This window comes from Brachyistius frenatus, unplaced genomic scaffold (genome assembly GCF_029030835.1).
Source record: "Brachyistius frenatus isolate BFR_SWC_R1_liver_20210118 unplaced genomic scaffold, ASM2903083v1 Contig_15, whole genome shotgun sequence".
Lineage (NCBI taxonomy): Eukaryota > Metazoa > Chordata > Actinopteri > Embiotocidae > Brachyistius > Brachyistius frenatus.
In genome coordinates, this window is record NW_027210614.1 from 771,569 (window position 1) to 793,459 (window position 21,891).

At 39.5% G+C, this 21,891-nt stretch overlaps 1 protein-coding gene across 2 annotated transcripts in view; it reads left to right on the plus strand.

The window, feature by feature from the left end:
• The first annotated feature begins 464 nt into the window (after positions 1–464).
• nfat5b (nuclear factor of activated T cells 5b) overlaps positions 465–21,891 on the plus strand; it is a 35,472-nt gene continuing 14,045 nt past the window's right edge. The window contains exons 1-2 of one of the 2 annotated variants that reach the window (XM_069693461.1): positions 465–742; positions 19,345–19,470. In XM_069693461.1, coding sequence (XP_069549562.1) covers positions 670–742; positions 19,345–19,470 — 199 coding nt within the window. In that variant the 5' untranslated portion in view covers positions 465–669. The other variant, XM_069693462.1, reaches the window with a different exon arrangement.

Consider the following 21,891-nt stretch of genomic DNA (forward strand, 5'->3'; position numbering starts at 1 on the left):
TTTATTTATTACATTTCTCTTTTTATCTGTGCAGCACCCAAACCTCTGGAGATAAAGAAGGTTTATCCTAAATCAAATACAAATTATGAACATTGAAACACAATTTCTTGTGCCTTTATCATAATTTTGTTTTGTTTGTTGAACAGAATCCACAAATATAGACATCTTTTGGTGGTCAGACACTCAAAGAACATCTGGTTTATTGAAGTTAAATAGGTCGGGGCTGAAGTTAATACACGTAAAGACAGAGTCGATAATAGTACAAAAATATTAATAAAATTACCACGGAGTAAAAACAAAAAACAAAAAATATATATATTTTTTAAAGTTCATGGTTGTAAGCAGACAAGCCCAACAACTCATAAAAACCCCTCATAGATAATTCCGACGTAATGATTACGTAGTGCGTCATTGGCGGGGGCGTGGCTCCCAGCATAAGCGTTTGGGTCATCTGCTGACAACAACCACGCGTCGTAGGCGGACCGAGGGGGGACTCAGCCTAGTGACAGCAGAGAAAGTTAACTAGCCATAACGTTAAACTCAAGTTCGCTACTACTGTTGTCTAAAGACAGTTTTTACGGTTTTCTGTCTCTTAGATAGAAAATAGTTGCGCGACGTGACGCTGTGTCTGACTGAGGGTGTCCGGTTTCCTCTGTCTGAGGGATTGCGATGCCCTCTGACTTTATCTCCCTTTTCAGCGGGGACCTCGACCTGAATTCACATCGATCCTTTTACTCTAAAGGTAAAAACGTCTCTCATACTTACTTTTGTTTGTCACACTTGTTTGCTATGTTTTAGTTGTAAAGGTGTTTGTAACTTGCTGCGATACCTGTGTTCGGTGGTACTTGTTCGGACATGTGTTGGCGTTCAGCCCCCAGGGTGTCTGTTATCTGTGAAGTAGTCTACCTCTTGTCACACCGTGCCTGCTCATAGTCGCCTAGGCTTTATCTCTGAAGCTCATTCAGAGCCTATAGATTCCCACTGTGTCCTTCAGTTTTGGTTTTGTCACCTGAAGTAAGCTTGAAGTATTTTATTTTATTTTTTTTTTTTTTTCTTGACTGAAGCCCTCAGCAGCTGCACCGGTCAGACCAATTTACTATTTCCCTGCCAGTTGAAAAACAGGGCTGTCTACTGTATTTTCTGTGGGTTGTTTGAATAGGCCCCCCCTCCCCCCCTGAGGCACTACACATGGACTACACCGCCCAGAGAGGCGCTAGTGGTGCCATTAACATAAACTATGTGATCATCAGCGAGAGCCTGAGGCCATCTGAAGATAGAATGACTGAACTCACAACACCAGGTGTAGGTTTAGAAAACAAACACTATTCTGCTGTGGCACACTCACACACAGAGTTTATTCATTAAATAACACACTTCTATGGAAGTACCAGCACGAGGGAAAGTGAAGAATTGTCTTTAAATCTCTTGAACTAACTCTTCACTTAAAAGCATACAACTTTTGTGGCAAACAATGTCTTGCTTGAGAGTCAGATAATGCATCCAGCATGATTGTCTGAGTGCCAATATCAATGTTATAGTTTTCAGTTTGAAGAATGAGTTCTTTATTCAACATGAAGAATCGGCAGCATTGGTGGCCAAGCGACATGTGAGGTTGCTGCCAATGACTGTTCATTTGATACCAACTTCAGTCAGCTGTACATGAATTCAGCTCATCACAAGTTCTAAAGTGGTCTGAAAATAAAAACAAATGTAAACTTTTAAGTCCAAGTCGAGACTTTACAGTGTAATGTTTAATTTGCAACGATCGAATGTAATGTCTCTGCAGTGGTTCGATGTTTGGTAAGCTTTAAAACTGTTACTGAAATTGGCCTTGGGCTGGGGTGGCCATGCAGTCTAGCCAGAAATGCATCAGGGCTATACTGAGTGTATAGAGAAGAAATTATCTTTAAATCAGCATATTTCCTAAAATGACTGTGTTTAGGTTTGCTACTCATTTGGATGGAGAAGTTCCCCCATTTCTGCCTATAAGACTCATTACAAAAGCACTCTTGACAGGTTGTGTTAAATGCTCCGCCGTAGCTTACTCTGGTACTACTGTTGTGGCTGCAAAACGGTGGATAAATGGTTCTGAGTGTCACAAGCTGCGCAAAATGACTCATTTCACGATCAGAACTTGATCCATTTGATTTGATAACATTTTTAAAATAGAAGAGACTCTTGATTTAACTATTTTATTCCCATTAAAGTAAGCATTAAGCTAAAAGTTCGCAGGCCCAGTGGGTGAGCGAATGTCTGAGCAGACACCACATTTAAAAACGGTGTCCTGTGAAATACAGAGATTTACTGGGTGGTGATCGGTTTTACAAGTGTTGTGTGAACTATTTTTAAGGGCTTGAATGTAACAGGCGTTTATACATAAAATTCCCACACTGAAGGTTTCAATTAAAATTAGGAATTCAATTGTTTTGCCTCATGCTGATGCTGATTAGCCAAACATCATCAATACAATGTTAAAAAAAAAAACACTACATATTTTACTTTCACTTTTCCGTATTGTATTCTTCTAATTGTTATATAATATATAATATTATGTAATATTAAAATCAACTTTGTTTTACATTTAAGCACTGGGAAAGTAAAATAAGAAGAGTGAAGTAAAGTTTTTAATTTTTCTTAGATCAGTTTAATTCTTTAACTCATGTTATTTATGATTGCATTCAGTTTTACATTTGACTCTTTAAAAAACATCAACTCATACTGTAGACTGTCAGTTCTTGTACACCAAATAATAGTTGAGATCCAGACCGATGTTAACGTTTTCTCATATCTATCTCGTTTGATTACAAATCACACTACTGTGTATTTGTATCCTCATAGTCAACTGGGTCATGTGTGAGAGGATAAGTCAGTTTTGCACCTTTCCTTTAAGGATAACTGGTCAACTGTCTGGAGACTCTTTTGTTTGAAAGAAATCCTGTGTTGACATGAATGAAAAGGAATTACTCTCTGTTGTTGACATGAATCACTGTAGATTGGAGCCGCTTTGTTTTGTATTTCTGCTTAGTTATTGGGTTGTTTTGTCCGTCCGGCTGCTTTTCACAAAGATGAATCATGATGAGGAATACATATTTTTAGCATGCAAATAGTCCAGGGAATACCAAGGAAAAACAAGACACTGTAACAATAGCACTCAGGATAGGCGAGTCGTACTACCCTTCATGGTTGGTAAATGACTGTGGGTTAATGAGTGCAATAAAATGTCTTCCCAGCAGTTTCACATTGAACTTAAAGAATGTTATGGCTTTCCCATAAGTTCTATTGAGCCTGGTTAACAATTGTAAGACCTCAGGTCTTGACATAGTTATGTTTTTTTTTTTTTCATTGACACCCACCAAAGCCTGGTCAATCATTAACTCTCTGGCTGCTCTGTGTATAAACCTGGGCTTAAATAGCACTCTATTAATATTGACTCTGCTGTGTTAAGCAAACTTGGCGGCATGTGCTTAAAAATACTTGACTGCCTTGAAAGCTTGTTGATATCTGATGATGAAAGAAAAAATACCGCAGAGGGAAACCATCTGAAAAATACAAAATGTATTTTAAAAGATGTCTCCATCATAAACACATCTCACAAATATCACAACATATTTCCTTTTCCTGTTTTAAACATCGACTCACGAGTCACTCTTTAAATCTGAGGTCACTGAAGCAGATGCAGTGTTTTGTAATCCTTCAGAACGGTCTTTGTGGTGCTTTCATCTCTTCCACATCATCCCCTCCCTGTTGTACACACGGTCCCTGTAGCTGGTAGAGTTGAGCTGTGTTCGTTGCTCGGTGTCACAAAAGAAGCAGCTATATGATCACACGAATGATGTAAAAAAAACCCAACATATTTTCTTCTCTGAAATCATATTGTCATTATAGTTCTATGAATGGGGATTAATGCACAGACAGCTAGCTAACACCGGATATGAGCCCAGGACCAAGGACCAGGTTAATGTACCACACTTTGTAGAGTCCATGATGTTCACTATGGGCCTCTGGTTCTGGCCCTCGGGCTCCTCTGTCATTCACAAGTGCTTTACTGGGGTTTTGTCCAGCATAGTATCAGTTCTCTGTCTATTATACTCTCAGTCCCACTGCATGGTTCTTTCTCTCCAAATTTAGGTCCAAAACTTTTATTTGGACTGAAGGAAGCTAAAGCTCCAGTTTTGGTTCCTGGGCCCACAGTTAGTCCTCCTGAGGTAATACTCTCATGATGACACCAGTTGTTTTAGTATTGTATGGGCTGGGAATGTCTGATAATGTTAGTGACATTTATACATACAGCTGACTCTTTGACTAATCTGAAGAGGAGCTCGATAAACGAATGCACTGATGAGAGAGAAAGAATGCAGACAGACAGGCATCTGAACTATGTCATATTTGGTCTTCCTTTCTACCACTGTCTCCATTTGAATATCAATGGTCATACACTCTCTGAACAACTTGCCAAAATAGCTACAACATTTTCTTTAAAATTAAACAAAACATGCACTCTTCTATTGCATAATTATGTAATATCAATTTATCTCTTTTTACCAATGTTGTAAAAAGTAGTTTATGAATTAGAGTAAAAGCATGCATGTTAAAGTTATGAAGACTATTTTGTATTTGTTTTCATGAATGAATATGCAGCATGAAAGTGGATTTAAATTTCAGGTTTCTTCACTGTTGATGAGTTCATGTTTCTAAAAAGACTGTGATGTAGTGATGCAAACCACTCACACTTCGACATACGGTGTGAGTTTACTCCCTTACCTTCCTTTAAATCTCTTTGATTAATCATTAACACTAACCAAACTTCAATAAGAAGTCTAATCGGGGTCAGTTCCAAATTTCACCTCCTCTGGTATTTACTGCACACTTGTGACTTTGTTTTGGCCACGGCAAATCAGCGTATGAGTGGTTCAACCTGTTGAAGCACCTGAAGCTGACACTGAAGTGGTCTTTTTGTGTGATTGCCGAAGCCTTCAACAGTTACAAGTGTCATAAAATGGGTTTCTGCTATTTTCTTTGCCAAGCCAAGAGAAATCCTTCGACTCCCATTTGTTGTTGTATTACACTTGTCAGTAAATTTAAAGATGTCAAATATCTCACAAAAGCAAGCAAAACATCCAAACATCAGCCACATGTCTGACACAAAATGATAAAATATCTAGGAAAAAAAAGACTTAAAGTTTTCTGAAAATATCTCAAAACATTGGCAAAATTATTAGTAGTAAAATATCATTAAAAAATGTACTGAATAACATCAAAATTGCTGTTGCCTTGTACAGTTGTTCTGGTGATTATAGTTGAAATGTGAATGGTATATGCTTAATCAGAGGAGACAAACCTCTGGACAGTGAGAAGTATTTGTTTTTGAATCTGCAGAGTGACAGTTTTCTATATTTATATGTAGAGCACTTTTGTTATCATTTGTAATGAAACTGTCAGTTTTTCTGCTTTGACAGATGCACTGTTTTTCCAAGAAGAGTTGGAGAATTTGTCCTCCTTCGTCTATATTATGTTTACAGGTCAATTATGTTCATGAAGTGGAAGCTGAGTTTTGCTTTTTGGAGATTATTTTCCGGGCAAATGTTGCTGTGCAGCACTATACAGTACAAATACAACGGTGTACAAAATTAACCAAATTTGTTGTATATCTTCCAGTTGACAGTTGCGGCAGCATTTTATTCTGTTTCTATTTCCTTTCTTTGAGTCGACCGTAGAGTCCCCCGCTATCAGGATCATCTATAGTTTAGCATTGGATGTCCAATGCAGGAGGAAAGATTCATTCAGATTCAGTAGGCTAAGTGTAAATCCAGTGTCAGCGTAGTGTAAAGAAAGAGTGCTGGAGAACATTATGCCCAATGCTCGTCCTCCTCTTGTAAAAGATTTATTACACTCTTTTGTGAAAAGCCCAAAGCCTCTGTGAGATCTAACAGCAACCCCTCGTGTTTCTCGCCAGAGAGCAAGATGATTCTGAACTAAGACATTAAATATTAAGTGTGGTGAATCTTGGCTGGCGAGAGTCTTTCCATTGGCAGATGAGATGCAGCAGTTAAGGTGTCAGAGGCTCATAACTAGGCTGTAGAGAGTGTTACACTGCAAAGATATTTCACAATAGGAGAAAAACAATACTTAAACAATGCGCTATTGAACTTTAATTTGTTCAAATACTTTTGTAATTTTTTTGTGAAGAAAATGAATATACGTGCATGATCCTGTCTAGTCAATCCACGTTGAAGGTGGAATATGTACGTTTCCAGTCCCGTTGTGTTTTCTTCCTGCCGCTGCCCCTCATGGAATACAATTAGTTCCATCTATAAGCCAGCGCTGCATAGCCACCGTTAGCATTAACAGCATTAACACCTGTTTACTCAGCAGTCTGGAAGAAACGTTGCGATCTCTACATCAAGTTGTCTGCAGTGACAAACGTTTCAGCAATCGTTGTGCTCACTGTTCATTCGTTTTAACAGGAGGTGAAAATACACTTCTTCCTCCTCTAATGTGGGACTGAAGGGCTGACTGGACACCACAGTGACTCAGTATCACATCTTGTGGTATTACAAGACAGGACAGGCTGCTTTAGCATGCTTCAGCAGATATCACTGCAACACAATACACAGGTGTCGTTGACAAAAAAGTCACCGCAGCTTTTTCTCTCCATTCTGTGGATACGTTTAGTCAATTTTTGAATGTTTTAAACTACAAATCTTACATATTGTCCCTTTTGAATAATAACAGACTGACATCTTGACAAATACCAGCGTCACACAGATGTTTGCGTCACAGTAGTTTTCTAAATGTACACTGAAACACCAGAAACTAGAAGACCTATTTCACGTAATCCAATATACCAGCCTTACAATAAACTCCTCCTTTGTGACGCGTCTCACATTCAGTTTTTGTTGAGACGGCACCAGAAAGATTCATATGGTTTACAACACAAGCTCTCGGAAACAGTTTGGTCTTTTTGAAGGTTGACGGTTGTGACCTTTAACACCAGTACTGTGACTCTCTCTCATGATGTCCTTCCCTCTGCAGCAGCTGCCCTGTCTACTATCACAGCTGACAGTTGCTGCACCTCACTGGTCATGTCAATTATGCTTTTAATGGTCAGCGATAATTGGCTCATCTATCATCCTGCCATGTTGTCTTTTCATCCTTTGAAATCCCAGCAGGATTTTGCTGTATTACAGCTGGCAGTGCTGCTTTTAATACTGTGCTCTTGAAACATGATGGCCGACAGGGTCGGGTTTTGGTAATAGCAGCACAGTTTTGGGTAAGTGGTGGACACAGTCCAAAAATAGATGAGGACAGGAGATATGGAAGTGGTTTGGTAAGTACATACACTTATGTGTTCACATGTTTGTTAGCACATAGTTAGAGTTTGACTCTTTGGTACAGACACAGTTTGACATGCAACATAGGTACCTCATGGGATTTGGACTGTAAATGATTCAAGGCCACCAGATACCCCAGCTGTATTTCTACTTTCTGACTGAGGCTGCATGTCAGTAGGTGGTGCAGCGTATAATACAAATCCAACAGCAATTTATTTGCATGTGTGCCTGGCACTGAATTAAGGTCCTTTGCACAGAGCTGGGAGGAGAGGTACGGCTGAGGCTCACATAAGGTCATAACCATATGATATGTGCCTTCAGGATTTTTTCCATCCTGCCATCAATGTTTTGAGACACAAAAGACTGTCACTCAATGGTTTCAAAAACATGATCCAGGTTTGTGTTGGCTTCAGGGGATGGATCTGTCCACAGTGACTTTGTTTTTTGCCTTTGACACAGTTTATCACATGACAAAGCTTTCTTGTAGAGGCTCATACAGAAACGTATTTCGTGACCTGCAGAAATATGGAGTAACGTTGGCGCTGTGTTCGTGGCACCTTGTTTTCTGTCATGCTTTTGTGTGTCCAAACATTTTATTTGGTTAAATGTTTCATGCTGAAATGGATACTGAACCATTTTATATTCATCTTCTTGGCACTTTGAACTTTTGTTGTGGTGGGTCTTGGAGCCATCCAGAGTAGGGGTATTGTTTGTCTACATATTTAGCTGATAAGACGTCTCCTATCCCTTCTGGGATCAATAAAGGAACCTATCTACCAATCTATTCTATCTAAAGTAGTTAGGCAATCCAACCTGAAGCCTCACACTTGTGGTATCTCAGTATCCTGTGTTTTCATTTCTTTTTTCTGACTCATTTGCTGCTTTCTTGGCAGACTGGCAGGGCTGGAATGAAGTGCAGCATCGCTCTGTCTGATTTCCTCCTGTATCCTGTCATTGTTTGTATTCTTGCTTGCTATCTAAACATGGGCACCCCCAGTGGTCCCATGAAAAAGACACTGTCGCCAACAGCCTGCTGCCCGAGTCCAACGCTGACGATAGAGGCTGAAAGAGACACATTGGCTGCACCGTTTCCTGTCAACGTTATTTGGAAATTCTCAGGGATTGTTAACATTTCCAATAAAACCTAAAAGTACAATGTTGAGGATTAACTAAAGAGTAGTGTAACACCCGTCGGTTACTTCCGTGGGTACCCTCAGCATAGAGACACACAACAGCTGAAGTACTGGCAAATGTGTTTATTTAAACAACAAAAGAATCTCCTGCTTCCGAGCCCAACGGCAGGTCTGCAGCCACCCTGCTGCTCTGCGTCCCCACAGGAGTGAGAGGCCGTCCGGCGTGCTACTGCTGCTATATGTGGAGAGAGAGACAATCAGTAACACCATGCACCTGCGCTAATTAACTATCTCCCTGGCACCGTTCCCTGAACCACTCCCCCAATCAGTCCCTCCTGCAGCTGACCACAACCACGCCCCGCCACCCCAGGTAGCTACTTCTGCGTCTGGCTCTGGGGCTTATCCAGGTGAGCTGACCCCGGGGAAGCAGAAGGAAATGGATGGATGGACTTTTGCATCTGTTTGGAAGTGGGTGAAAAGTTTTGAGGATTCAGATATGAACCTGGATTTCATAGCCGAAGCTTCAGTAAAAACTTTTACCCCGTGCAACTGAATGAAAGTGATTTTAGTGTGCAGACCCTTTTTGAATTTTTTTTTGGCCTGATTTTCTCTCTTTTTTTCTTTGTCAGCGGTTTAGTACAATATTTTCAGCATCAAACTTATTAATACTGAAACCCTTCTGTTGTTCCATGTGATTCACAGAAATAGGGACCTATCTCATTATCTTTGAGTTTTGGAACTTGCTCTTAGTATGTTGCAAGTATATAAAAGATGTAATGCTTGAGAATCATAAAAAAAAAATAGACCAGTGAATACTGTTTATGTTGGATAATGATTATTTATGACAGTTGATTGAAAGTTGTTCTTTCGTTCAAATGAAATCTAAACAATCTAGAGCTTGACAGCAGCTCACAAGGCTGATCATTTCATGTTTGTTTGTTTTTAAATTCAGTTGCTCCTGGAAGTCAGCTCAGCTCTTGACTACATTATAGTCTTTTTAACCTTGTTTAAAGTTGTCCTGCCCGAGTTCAATTTAACATCAAAGGTCACGTTTGCTTTTTGCAATTCGCTCAGGACAAGTTAAGACAAGTAAACCTGGACTCAACTGAATAGTTTTTAATCATCATTTCTTCAGTCAGTTTATATAATTATTTTTTGAATATGCCATCATATTGATATTTAACTAATCCTTCTTATACATTTTATAACCCATAATAATTATGTCAGCGTTATTGTGTCATGGTTGCCACTCCTTCATGTATCAGAATTTGGCAAAGATGACATTGTTTAGGTGAGTTAAATACGACTTCATCAGCAGAAATGACATCTCTCACCGTCTCAACAAGCTGCAACCTGCTCAAATAACGAGCAAAATAACTCTACAACTCTTTCTGTCTTCATGCTTCTCCCGGGTTTTATTATGTATGTATTTCAACATAAATCTTGTTGTAGCATGTGGGACATGCATGATGCAGAAACGGAATAAACGGGTCCTGGATCAAAGGCTGATGAAGGGTGAACATTTTTACATTTCCAGACAAAAATGAAACTTGAAATTGGAACCTCAGTTATATCTACATATGGGAACCCCAAAGTCACTTCCACCTCATTTTTATTTTTCAGTTAAACAGTGTAACAAAGGTGAGTACAGCTGTGTAGTTTTGTGGCCACCCTTCTCTCAGTCTGCTGTGGTTTTTCTTGCCTAATCAGCAGACATTCCAAATCCTTAATTAGACTTTACAGCAAATCCTTTTACGTAATTAATAGCTGAAGGTCTGGGATTACTCTAACTCTCGAATCGTTAAGAACAAATTGTCAAAAATTTGGAAACAGGCAAATCTGTTAGAAATAAAACTTGAGAAACAAGGAGAGACAGACCATAAGCTCCAAAGAAGCAGGTTAGGGTTTTGCATGGCCTGAGCAGACCTGCTGGTTGTTTTTGTATTATGCAGGGATTGTTTTGAAAAGTCTTCTCAGTTTACAGAAGTTCCATAGTCTTATTTTCAACTGTTTTATATTGAATTTGTGAATGTCTCAAGACACAAACAGAACTTCCCAGTATGCGCTAAATGTCCGAAAACCAGCTTTTTAAAAATCCGTTTCTTTTCTTTCTTATCAATAGAGTCAACAGCTTCCATCAGAAATCAGTCTGCATGATTTCCAAAATCTTTGTGACCCCACAGCTGATTTGAAATCATGTTCAATAAGATTGTAGATGGTCTGTGGGCCGTGTGTACGTTTACTGCCCAAACAAACATGGATTGGCTTATTGGAGTCTTTACCTCAGTCATCTGCTGAAAGATTTAGATTTTATTGTTCTGAGTTGTTACATGATCAGTCACAGGGCAGTCCCAGACCTTTAATGCATGCCTGACACTGATGCAGATCCAACCAGGAGTAACTTTTCCTTCAGTAATCCTGAGCTTTTTTTTCACCTTATTGTGTTATATTGACAAGACAAAGCTAAGCTAAGCCACTGCAGTCAATTGTCATTTTTACACTTCAGTTTTTACAAACTAAACATTAATAACACACTAATTAGTGTGCTTTAGTGCTGTTGGCTGGTGGACTCCAGAGACATGTTTTAACTGTTTCCCCATTACAATTATGCAAAGCTTGCTGCCTGCTGGGTGTAACTTTATATTTATTGCACAGACATGGAAGGGCTATTAATCCTTCCGTCTAACTGTGACTAAGGATATTTCCCTAAATGTTGAACTATTTTTTAAAACCGCTACACAGAAGTATCTTCCACATTTTCTTTCGTCTGCCATAGTGCACATTTTAACAGACGTTTTACAAAGACAAACATGCTTCAAAGTGTGCGATGTAAAGTATGTATTGCCTGGTTTTCTGTTTTAATTTTGATGATGGATTGTTTGTGCACATCCAGATGATGGTTATATTTTTGATGTTTAATACTGTATGCAGTGGTTTCTTGTGAAACATTGTGGGGTAGTTCAAATGTTTGGCATGACGTGAACATGAAAACTGACTGAGCAGTTTATGAAGTTTGTTTTGTTATTATTCCTCAATGTGGTTAGCATCACAGCTCAGTGATGTCACACCGTGGCTGAGTGTGCGTGCAGCATTGCTAAAAGCTCTTCCTGTTGCCTCAGCATAGTTTCCCTGTGAATTAGACAGAAATGCCTGTATTGGCACACCAAACATGTTGTGTGTAGCTCCAAGTTATTTCTGTGTGATTCAGAGGAAAACAGATGGTCACTAGAGGAGTTAAGCCTGATATGGTGGAGATGTTCAGTTGTATGCAAACGTGGCATATTATTGGTGGGTGCGCATGTATGTGAGCCTGCGTGTTTGCTGTCCTCTGTAAATAGTTTGAATTCCAGCGCTTTCTGAAGTCACGCGTTCATGTTAAGTTCAGTATCTGTTCTATCTTTGGAGTCCGATGGTAAACACAGAGCTAAAGGTTGATGTTGAAGAGCATTATGCTGAGCCAGAGTTTAACTATGTTTTACCCAGCTGTATCCACTCCCAAACTACAAACGGTAACACCGGCTCCATTGCTCTGCAGTGGGGATCATAAATCCAACAGTGGACCCACTTAGTTTTCAAACATGACTTATAGCTGGCTGTTTTGGCCCTCACACGAGTCTCAGTGGGCTATTTTGTAAAGTCAGGATACTGGTAGGTGTTTGTTGAAAGCAAGTCGTGTAAACTGATGCCCGGAGGTCGGTCCTGGTCGCTTTAGGATTAACTGGGCTGAAAGAGCTACATGCCACAAACTCTGAGCCTGGTGTGACACAAGTAACTGAACCTCTGAAACTTCACTGACTCACTTTTTCAAATGACTGTGGAAAGAATACGTCGTCAGACTTTTTCAAAAAGCTTTTCAGAAACAGTCAGCATATATTTTCATCTACCAAATCTCACCAAACTTAAACTCCCCCGTGTGTTTTTTGCCTTTCTTGGCTTTTGTGTTTCTGCACACTGAATTGTAAGTTTACGTGTGGCTTGGCCCAGAGCCAGTTCGAAGTAGAAGATTGACTTCTATGCGACTGAGGCCCATATGAAATGAGAATGAAAGTCAGGGAATCTTAATCGATATTGTGAGCAGATTTTCTGGATAGTTTTGTTCACAGTGTATCACCCCTTTTAAGTTGTTAACATTACAACCAGACAAAGCTTTTACTGTTTGGACAGTAAGATGAGCACCAGGGGGTTGAGACTGAGGTAGAAATATTGGTTTATAGTCAAAGTGATCTCATGCAAGCTCATGTAAGTATGAAAGCATTTTAAAGATAATATCATAAAATACACCTTCAATCATTCTTAGTGCCTGACTGAAATTTCCATCTTTTACTTCCCTGCTTTTGCTGGCAACTGATTGGAAATGTGCAGTTGTGATAGCTATACGATTAAAACGTAAAAGGTGCATTGCACATGCTCAATAACTAATTGCACATATCATCTCTAGTGTGGTAATTCTCATCTGTTTCCTCATTGCGCGAAAACATTTTGTCAAACTGATGTTGTCATGATCCTTCCCGAATGCAGTATGTGACTATATGCAATGACAACACCTCCATGTTGAATTGCTACTTTTGTGCATCAGGTTGTAACGTAAGCACTGCGCGCAATTTCCTTTCGACATAATTTGAGTCATCGTGTTTGACGCAATCATTCAGCCCATTAGTGACAGACTACAGTCAAAATGAAGGTTGTGTGAGAAAACAGATGTGGATTAAACTCGCTGCAAGATGCAGATAAATACAGGGCGCTGCTGTATGGAGAGCTGCGTTTACAACTTAAATTATGACATCTTCCATCTGCCTTCATTATCTAACGTACAGTAACATCATACAAAGCCTGATATGTACGACTCAGATAATCTAATTTGAATATATCTCATAACTGACTGATTAAATTTCACTGAACAAACACTAATTAATGACTAATTATGATGAAATGCATGAATACATATATGTCAAGAACTGATGTGGCTGAAATGATCAATGTATGTTAATACCATGTATATTTTTAAGTTATGAACATTAGAGAAATTCACTCTGGATTTGTAAAACATCCAATAATGCCCCCGATTCCAGATGTTTCCTCCTGAATCACCATATGAATTACAGTCAATATAAACACAGTTCTGGGAGGAAACATGGGCATTTTGATTTGTGTTTGAACAAAATCAGGGAGCGTTGACTCAGCAGCATTGTAGGCAGATCCTGCATTAATTAACATGCCAATGGATAAATGCTTGTTACTGTTTATCACTGTTGTTGTGAGTTGTGGCCCAGAGCATTTTTGGCTTGTTTTGCGTGTGGTTTTTCCCAAGTTGTGGGAAAAAAAATCATTTTCTAACTGCAAAATGAACACCCTGTGGATGTTTGTACTTACACTGGCCCGGCATCCATATACATTCATGCTTACATCATGTTGACAGTTCTCTTTTAAAGTAGGCGTACTTCTTTGACAAGTTTGTTCAGCTTGTAAATGTCATGTAATCTATCAGTTAGAGAATTATTCATTCAACGTTTGGGTTATTTTTGAGCCTATAGCTTGTGTTATTGAGAGGTGCTTCTAATTTTTAGTCTAACTTCATTGACATTCACTGACCTCATATGTTAATCAAGTGGAATGACATTTTTAAAATAACTAATGCTGGTTTCATGCACGCACAAGAACATTTTCACTGCAAAAGTAATTAGTAATGTTGGCATGGTGATCAGCTCAATATGTCAGAAACTCAAGTTTGAATGTCAAAAGATCAGAAACAAATACATGCAAGTTAGGTCACAACATTGCAGCATTTCAATTTCCTGACCATATCTTCAGTAATTAGTTATTGAACATAAACATGACATAAAAAAGTATGATAACTATGTGATAGTTTTAGTAAAGTGACCAAAGCAGGACGTTTTAAAGTAGAAGAATAAACTTGTCAGTGCTCTAGTAATAATAATGATGATATCGTGAAAATATTGCCCACTTCTATGTAAATGCACAAAAAAGCAGTACATAGAGAAAAGATGAAACTGAGGCCTGTTATGCATCTTTCATGCTCAAAACTACCATAAGCTAAAACACTGCGCTGCCAGTTACATTAATGACTATATGACCTAAATGTAAATTGATTTATAACTTCATTATCCATCTGTTATGTAATTAATCAATTACAATTACTAAACAGCTAATTTTGTGACTAACTATGCATTAACTGAACACGAATGGTAGACTCTTATTATAAAAGGTATAATCTGGTGGTGACATTTTACACAGATGTTTCAGATGATTACAATGCAGTGCTGTTTATGTAATAGCCTACTTTCTAAATGCCCAGTTCCTTTTTTAACTTTGGACAGTACTGTTTTCTCAAATTCTTTTTGTTAGCTCACGAGAGACAGAAACGCTCAAAAGACTTGCCCCTGATCTGTGTTGCTATGGAGTCCTTGGCAGCCTTCATGTAGGCTTGGCTGTAAACATTTCAGGGTTGTTGTACATGGTTTGCTGCAGGTGCCAGCCCCTTCACTGTTTCTGTTCTCGCTGGTTGAAATTATCTCCAAAAGTACTGACAAGGTGAGATTAAGCTTGTCTTCCTCGTCACGTTTTGTCAGGTAGTGTTCCAACTAAGTTCAATCGGTCCACCTTGTCTTTTCGTGTAGCCTGGATTCTTTAAATAGGTTATACTACTGCTTTGTTTCTGCGTGACAGGATTCCACATGACAATACCACCAACCTGTTGAGCGAGATGCAGTAGAGAAAAGGGTCTGGAGCACAGTAAACAAGACAGAGAAAGAGGTAGGTGGAGTGGAGGAGGGGGACAGAAGGGAGTTAAATCAGTCACTCAGCCAAAAAAACCAGTGCCACGCCCCAGGTGCCAGGACTAGTAAGAGCAAGCAGCAGGAATGTGAGGGAAATGAATGGGAGTGTAAGTCCTGCCATTCACATGGTGAGTGCTTTCTTTTTTCACCTTTAGCCTGCACTACTTACCATATAAACATATCACAAAGCACGGCGACGGGATAAAGAGCGACGATATTTGACTGTTCGCTCCAAAACTATCGAACTGCATGCAGGGTTACTGACGTGAAACTTGGACTGGAAGTGTGTGGTTTGGTATTTGTGTGTAGGAGTGGAAATTAGTGAAACAGGTCATGAAGGTGGCCATTGTTCAGTCACAGTGTTATTAGCATGATCAGACCTGAACAGAAGTAACCACATGGTGTCAGTGTGAAAGCTTTTGGTCAGGTTTTAATCTAGTATTATGATTTTCAGAATGACTGTGTTCTTCAGGTCAAATCAAAACATCACGTGATCTGTGCGAGTTGGTACGGTTGATTTTCAGGCTAACAAGGCTGACCATTTTTTCTTTTTTAAAAAAAAAAACTTCTCCTGTGTGAAAGGGACAGTGTTTTGTCACATGTAAATAAAGAATTGCACTCTGTCTGCTTACGAGGAAACAAATATGCAGCAAAATAAGATTCTTTTTTCAGACTTTAATAACGTCAAAGGCACTGTGGAAACACTTTGAACAGGCCAGCCAGTGATTCGAGACCACTGCTCTGAGAGAAGAGTACATATTTTCTGTCTGTGCGGTTGGCAATCTGTTTACTGGAAGGGCTGCACACTCACAGCACATGTTGCTGCATGTGCAGTCAGTCAGTGAGCCCCAAGACGACTGTAGAGTTGAAGTATAAATGCAGGGGCAGAGAAAGTGTTTTTTGTGGCCATGGTGGGGGGTGTTTGTGTGCATGTGCATGCATGTGTGTCTGTGATTTTGTTTGGAGAACTTAGCAAATAACCAGCAAAACCACACTAGAATCCTCTGTGTATATGGGAGGTTCAGTGTGAGTTATATGAGTGTGCCGAGTCCAGTTTTAAGCTCCCTTTCTGGGAACCAGCATTCCCTGCTCTTCTAAAGCGAGCTGTAAGAGACTGGAGGGCTTTTGGAATGAAGAGGCATGGGCTGGTTTCAGTATGTCCCAGGTTTGTCTATTGTACACAGCGAGTGGTAACAATGGGAGGGTTAAGTATCTGATATACACACCAAACCCTGGGACTCAGCTGCAAGTAATTAAAGCTGGCAGTTGGCAGAGAAGAGAGTCAGGCGACTGTAATGGCCGCTCTAAGTTCATACCATAATATTTGGATGATGAATCAGGCTGCTAGTAAAAGTGTTGTCATGCTGTTGACCCAAGGCTTTCTCCCCTCCCCATGTCCTGTTGGCCCTGAGGGGGAGAAAAAGCCGTTCTATAAACCTGTTGTCTGTTTGTAATGAGATCTGCTTTTTATTTGGGATGCCACCAACAGCTTTTGCTTTGACCTCAATTGTTTAGTTAACTTTTGTTTTTTTCCATCTAGTTTGGTCCTCTAGGTCTATTGAGAGCCCTGAGAAACTCTTCTAGGTTAGTGAAATGGACGAGGTTGTGAGATGACCTCCACAGGCAGTGGATGTAGAGTTTGATATAATTCTACCGCGCCCTCTGAGATAATGAAGTTATCGCTAAAAACAAGACGTCATTCAAATGTTAGCCCTCAACCTTATTGTTTAATGAATGTTTGCTAATGTAAACAAAAACATCACATAGGTGCAATGTTTGTTTTTTAATGGTGAAAGAAGTCATCGGATTTTTTCTGAAAATGTACAATGATAAAAAAACAATAAAAGAAGAAAATGATGAATTAATCAATATCCTTATTACTTATTTACTTCCTGTTCCTCCTGGCCCTCTACTGCTGCCTCTCCTGGGTTAACCCATCCTCTTGGTGTCTGCCTGCAGGTCCAAGTGTTTCTTGGTCAGCCTCTTTTCTTTCCCTTGGGGATGCCATGTGAGGACCTCTCTGGTGATGCTGGTTTGTGAAGATTATGTCCAAACCATTGATACCACCTTCTCTTTACTTCATGTTCAATAGGTAGTTAGTCAGATTAGATCTCTTCTGTCAGAGATCAGTATTGAGAAATTGCAGAGTGTTGCATCCATCGATTGCAAATGAAGGTCTGCATCTCTCTGAAGGTTGTGCTCCAGATGTTCTTGCTCTGTAAGAAAGCTATTCTGACCCATTCTTGCTTTGACATTTGTTTCGGGGACCCCCTGTTAGTCGATGTTGGTAAGAAGGTGAAGACCATTATCCCCTCCACAGCTGTGCTGACCACTTTCATTGTTTTTTTTTTGCTGGCTTTGTAAGTTGGTATACTGTATTGTATTAGGCCAACTTCTACTCCAGCCTGAATCTTACGGCAATCTGTGTTGCTGTGTCTTGCTCGTCAACACTTTTTAACAGGTCACCAGAGTCCTCTTGATGTTCTGCCACTGGGTGTCCGGGTTTTCCTCTTCATCCTGCACTTCATGTACAGTCGAAGCTGAGACTTGTCGGTTATTGTTAGCCTTTAATCCTGTCTGGTGTGTGCCTTAAAGTCTCCCTGTTTTCGTAGCACTGGTCAAGGATGGTCTGCAACCCTAACCCTACCAAGGGCTAGCGCACGAGTGCTACACCCACGATGTGCTTGGCACCTCCTTCTTTATGTCTAGGAAAACTATTTTTCTCACCTGATTTTAGCTTGACGGACTTAGCTCTGCTCACCCTATCTCATCTGACAGATTTCCACTACAGTCAGGTTATACTTCTTTATCTCTTCTTCCACTAGAGCTGCTCTCCTTGTTTCGTGCATTGTTCTTACATTTCGACAATTAATGTCTTGGTCAAGAAAAGTATGATCGGCAGTGTGGCTTCCAGGAGTTTCTGGCTTTCACCACATGGTGTCATACATCTACTGTGGGAAGAAGCTGCTTCTTCCAAGGAAATGTCTTGGCCTCTTGTCAGTGTCTCTGTGGCAGGTTTGTTCTTTAGGGTGGGGTTACTATCACTATGCCAAACCCTCCTCCTTTCTCCCCAGGGCCTTGGACTGGCAATGGCAAAGTTAATAATCAAAATAGTTTACAATTCATTTTAATTTTTTCATTGTTGCAGCAGTAGTCACAAGTCTTCGGTAACGGTAACTCCACCAGTTTTAGCGATCTCATTGTACAGGTCTCGCGGCATTATACTGCTTATGTGGAAAATGGTGTATAAAGCTATAGAACAAGCTGTGTGACGTCTGCTAAATTGCCCCGAGTGATGTCATTTAAAGACTACAAGTTTCAAACTGAAAGAAATCTGGGGGTGTGGAGTAAGAAGTGAGCTCGCCTTACTACTGTTGCCCACGTTTCATTTCTGTTCCAGGCTAACAGCTTGAGGCTACATTAATCTGTAGTAGCATAACACATTATAAATCATGAATTCAACAGTGTTATACATTAGCCGAGCAATGCTAAAGTAGTGGAGTGCTCTTTTAAATCTGTGGTGCTGCAAAATGGTTATTGCTTTTTTTGACTACGAAAGATGGCTCTTTTGAATGAAATTACAAGTTCTGATGATAATAATTATCATGAAGAGGGACTCATTTATTTCTGCTCTAATTTGAGTCAGATCAACAGTTTTTTGGTTCCTCTTGATTTCCAGTCTATGCCATTATGGAGAGGGCTGGCATAGGTGTGGCATGATTTTGCATATATGCAGCCAGCGGCAGAGTTTGGAGGTGGAGTAAGGAGGTGGAAATCCGTCTGGGATCTGAACTAATAATGGAATTATCATGCATTGTTCCCATAGACATGGCCCTGTATTGCATGTATTTCCTTGTCATTTGATCAGATTCTTTGCCAACCAGGTCAAGGGTGTGTTCCAGCAATCGCTGTATAATGGTTTGCAACACTGTGATAACATTAAATTGTGTTTCCCAGGAAAGTATGATTCTAAACGAGAATGTACGAGTTGGTCGACCCGACCCATGTGAACCATAATTCTTGTTTTACCAACAAAAGCTGTTAACTTATTATTCCTTTTATTGGTTCCCCCTTCTCTCACAACAGAGTCAGTGTATGACCTTCTTCCCGGAGCGCTACAGTTGCCTTCCTCCACTCAGCAGAAACCAAAAGTCATGAGTCAAAAGAGCGGCGGAGAGGCAGGGTCTCTCCCTTCAGCTTCTCTAGCATCAGGTAGGATCCTGCTTCTCTTATCGTTATTTCTCCTCTGCGAGCAGGACTGATCATGCCCCAACCCAAAGCACAACTCGTGTAACACACTTGTGCCTTTAGGCAAGCAAACACCTGCATATGACAGGAAAGCCAGTCAGACAACTAGCCTGCTGCTCTGTGATTCTCATAGGTTAAAAACAAAACTCAAGAAGGAAATAAATGTCATTGGAGTCAAATCAACTGCCTGCTTTTTGATGTGTTCTTTGTGAAACACCAAGGTTATGAAGTGTAGGCCATGTGCAGCAGGTGCAGACAGTGTTTAGACCCTCTGGCATTTTCCAGTTTATTAAATATTACACATTTATATTAATGTGTGTAATGTAAGATTATTTGATAGTTTGATACCACACTCCATAATAATGTGAGTCCCTGGCAAAGACTATTTTACATACTCGGCACATTCTAACCCTACTTCTGCAGAATTAAGAAGCTTTGAGTGGTTTGAGCAGCTGTAATCACCTTGTTGACCATTTTGCAATTCCAAGGTGGACCCATTGTTCACAGAAGAAAATCATATTAACAAATAAACATAGAAGTCCAGAAATAAGATGCACTGCTAATTACTGCACTATTTCAGCTGTGGTCAGGTTTTCGTTCTTCTTTTGGTTGATAAGCTCGTTGACAGCTCCAAAATTGAGCAGAGTGTTAGATTTGAGCTCTTGATCATTATGTTTGCAGTGTGGACAGATTGAAAAGAGTCAAAACACTCTGGTTTGGTGCATTTTCTATGAGCCATAGATTGTTGTATGTGTGATGATGAAACAATATTCTATTTGAACAGCTCTTTTACGAGTCATTTGAAAGGTTTTTACAAAAATGAGCAGTTTCGATTGGCTGGTTTAATTCTGACAAAAAAACAAAACAGGATAAGTGCACTGTGCATACAAAAGCTATACATTTTGTATCATATTAAAAGAATCTTACATTTTTAGGAATCTCACTCTATGCTTCTGTCAGAGACACTAACGCTGCCTCACATTTCTTCTTTTTTCCGCTGATGTTTTAAGTTGCTGTGCGTTCATGTCATACATAAAGGTGTCCAAATGCTCTCTCTGAGAAGTTACTGCTTATCTGCTGTCCCAGCCAATAATAAATTAAAATAGTAAAATAATGAAAAATAGTATCGTAACCAAGGCTGAGTTACAAGCTAAGCAAAGCCAGCAAAAGACTATGGGCTCAGAAAGTCAGCTCAGTCATGTTACTTATGTTGAACATTTCTTTGCCATTAAAGCGGCACAGTAACAATTTGCATGACAAAAGTTCAACATTATTACCTAATCCTAATGCATGTAGATCAAACAAATTTATAATGGACTAAAATATGTGTTAATCTATGTCATTAAAACTGTCTTTTTTCTCACTCGGAGCATTAATATACTGTATATAACGATTGGTTAGATTGTTTTCATGCACCAAAGAGACAAGACAGAGTCAGTCATACAGGATGGACCTCTTTCAGTATTATTTTCTTACAGTTTTGGGTCGCAATGATGTGTTTTTTGGTTTGTAATCATTTGTCTTTGTGTTCTGATCAAAATGACACTACCTCCATGAGTTTTATGTGCCTCTTTTTTTCCGACTGTGTGTTTCGCAAACTAATGAGTCACCAAACAATCCAGAATGTCAACAGCAGTCTAACTCCTTCTTTACAATCTGCCACTTAACCACACTTCTCCCCACTCTTCATCCAGTTCATTGTAACTATTTTGAATGCTTTTGAAGTTACAGTGTATGTCAGCATGCTGGAGCAACATTTTTTTTTTTTGGCAAACCAAATACCTTATGTTATTATGATTTTTTTTTTATTTTTTTTTTTTAAAATCTGAATAAATTTTTGCTGTTCAGCTTTTATTGCTCATTCGCTGTCTCATTTTTATATTCCAGGAAGTTCCCTCTGAAGCAGGGAGTGTCTGCATATAAAATGGTCTGCAGTTCTCTGCTTCATAGGTCAGAAGCTTGTTTATTTTGTCTCTGTGGCTACGTTCAGTCCCAAAAATGAACTTTTGTAGCAAAAAAGAAAAAGAAAAAAAAAGAAAAGCTCCATTAATTGGCATGCCTCATATTGTACATATTACTGTATTAAACTTCCCTCTCCATTTCCTCATTTTGGCTAATTTATCAGTCACTTGAACATTAATAAAATGCTAGCAGTATTGATAAATGAATTGAGTCATTCGATTCTTTTTGCAAATTAATTCAAAATAAGTTGGACTGCTCACCTCTCATCTCATCTTTAGTCCCTTTATAGTCACACCTCTACTGCATTTCACATAGTGTACACTTACAAGCGTAGCTATCATCAGCACCACAGACACGCACATGAGATCCAGTAACAAAGGGGAAATTTTATTTGGAGGGCAAAAAAACAAAAACAATTATGAA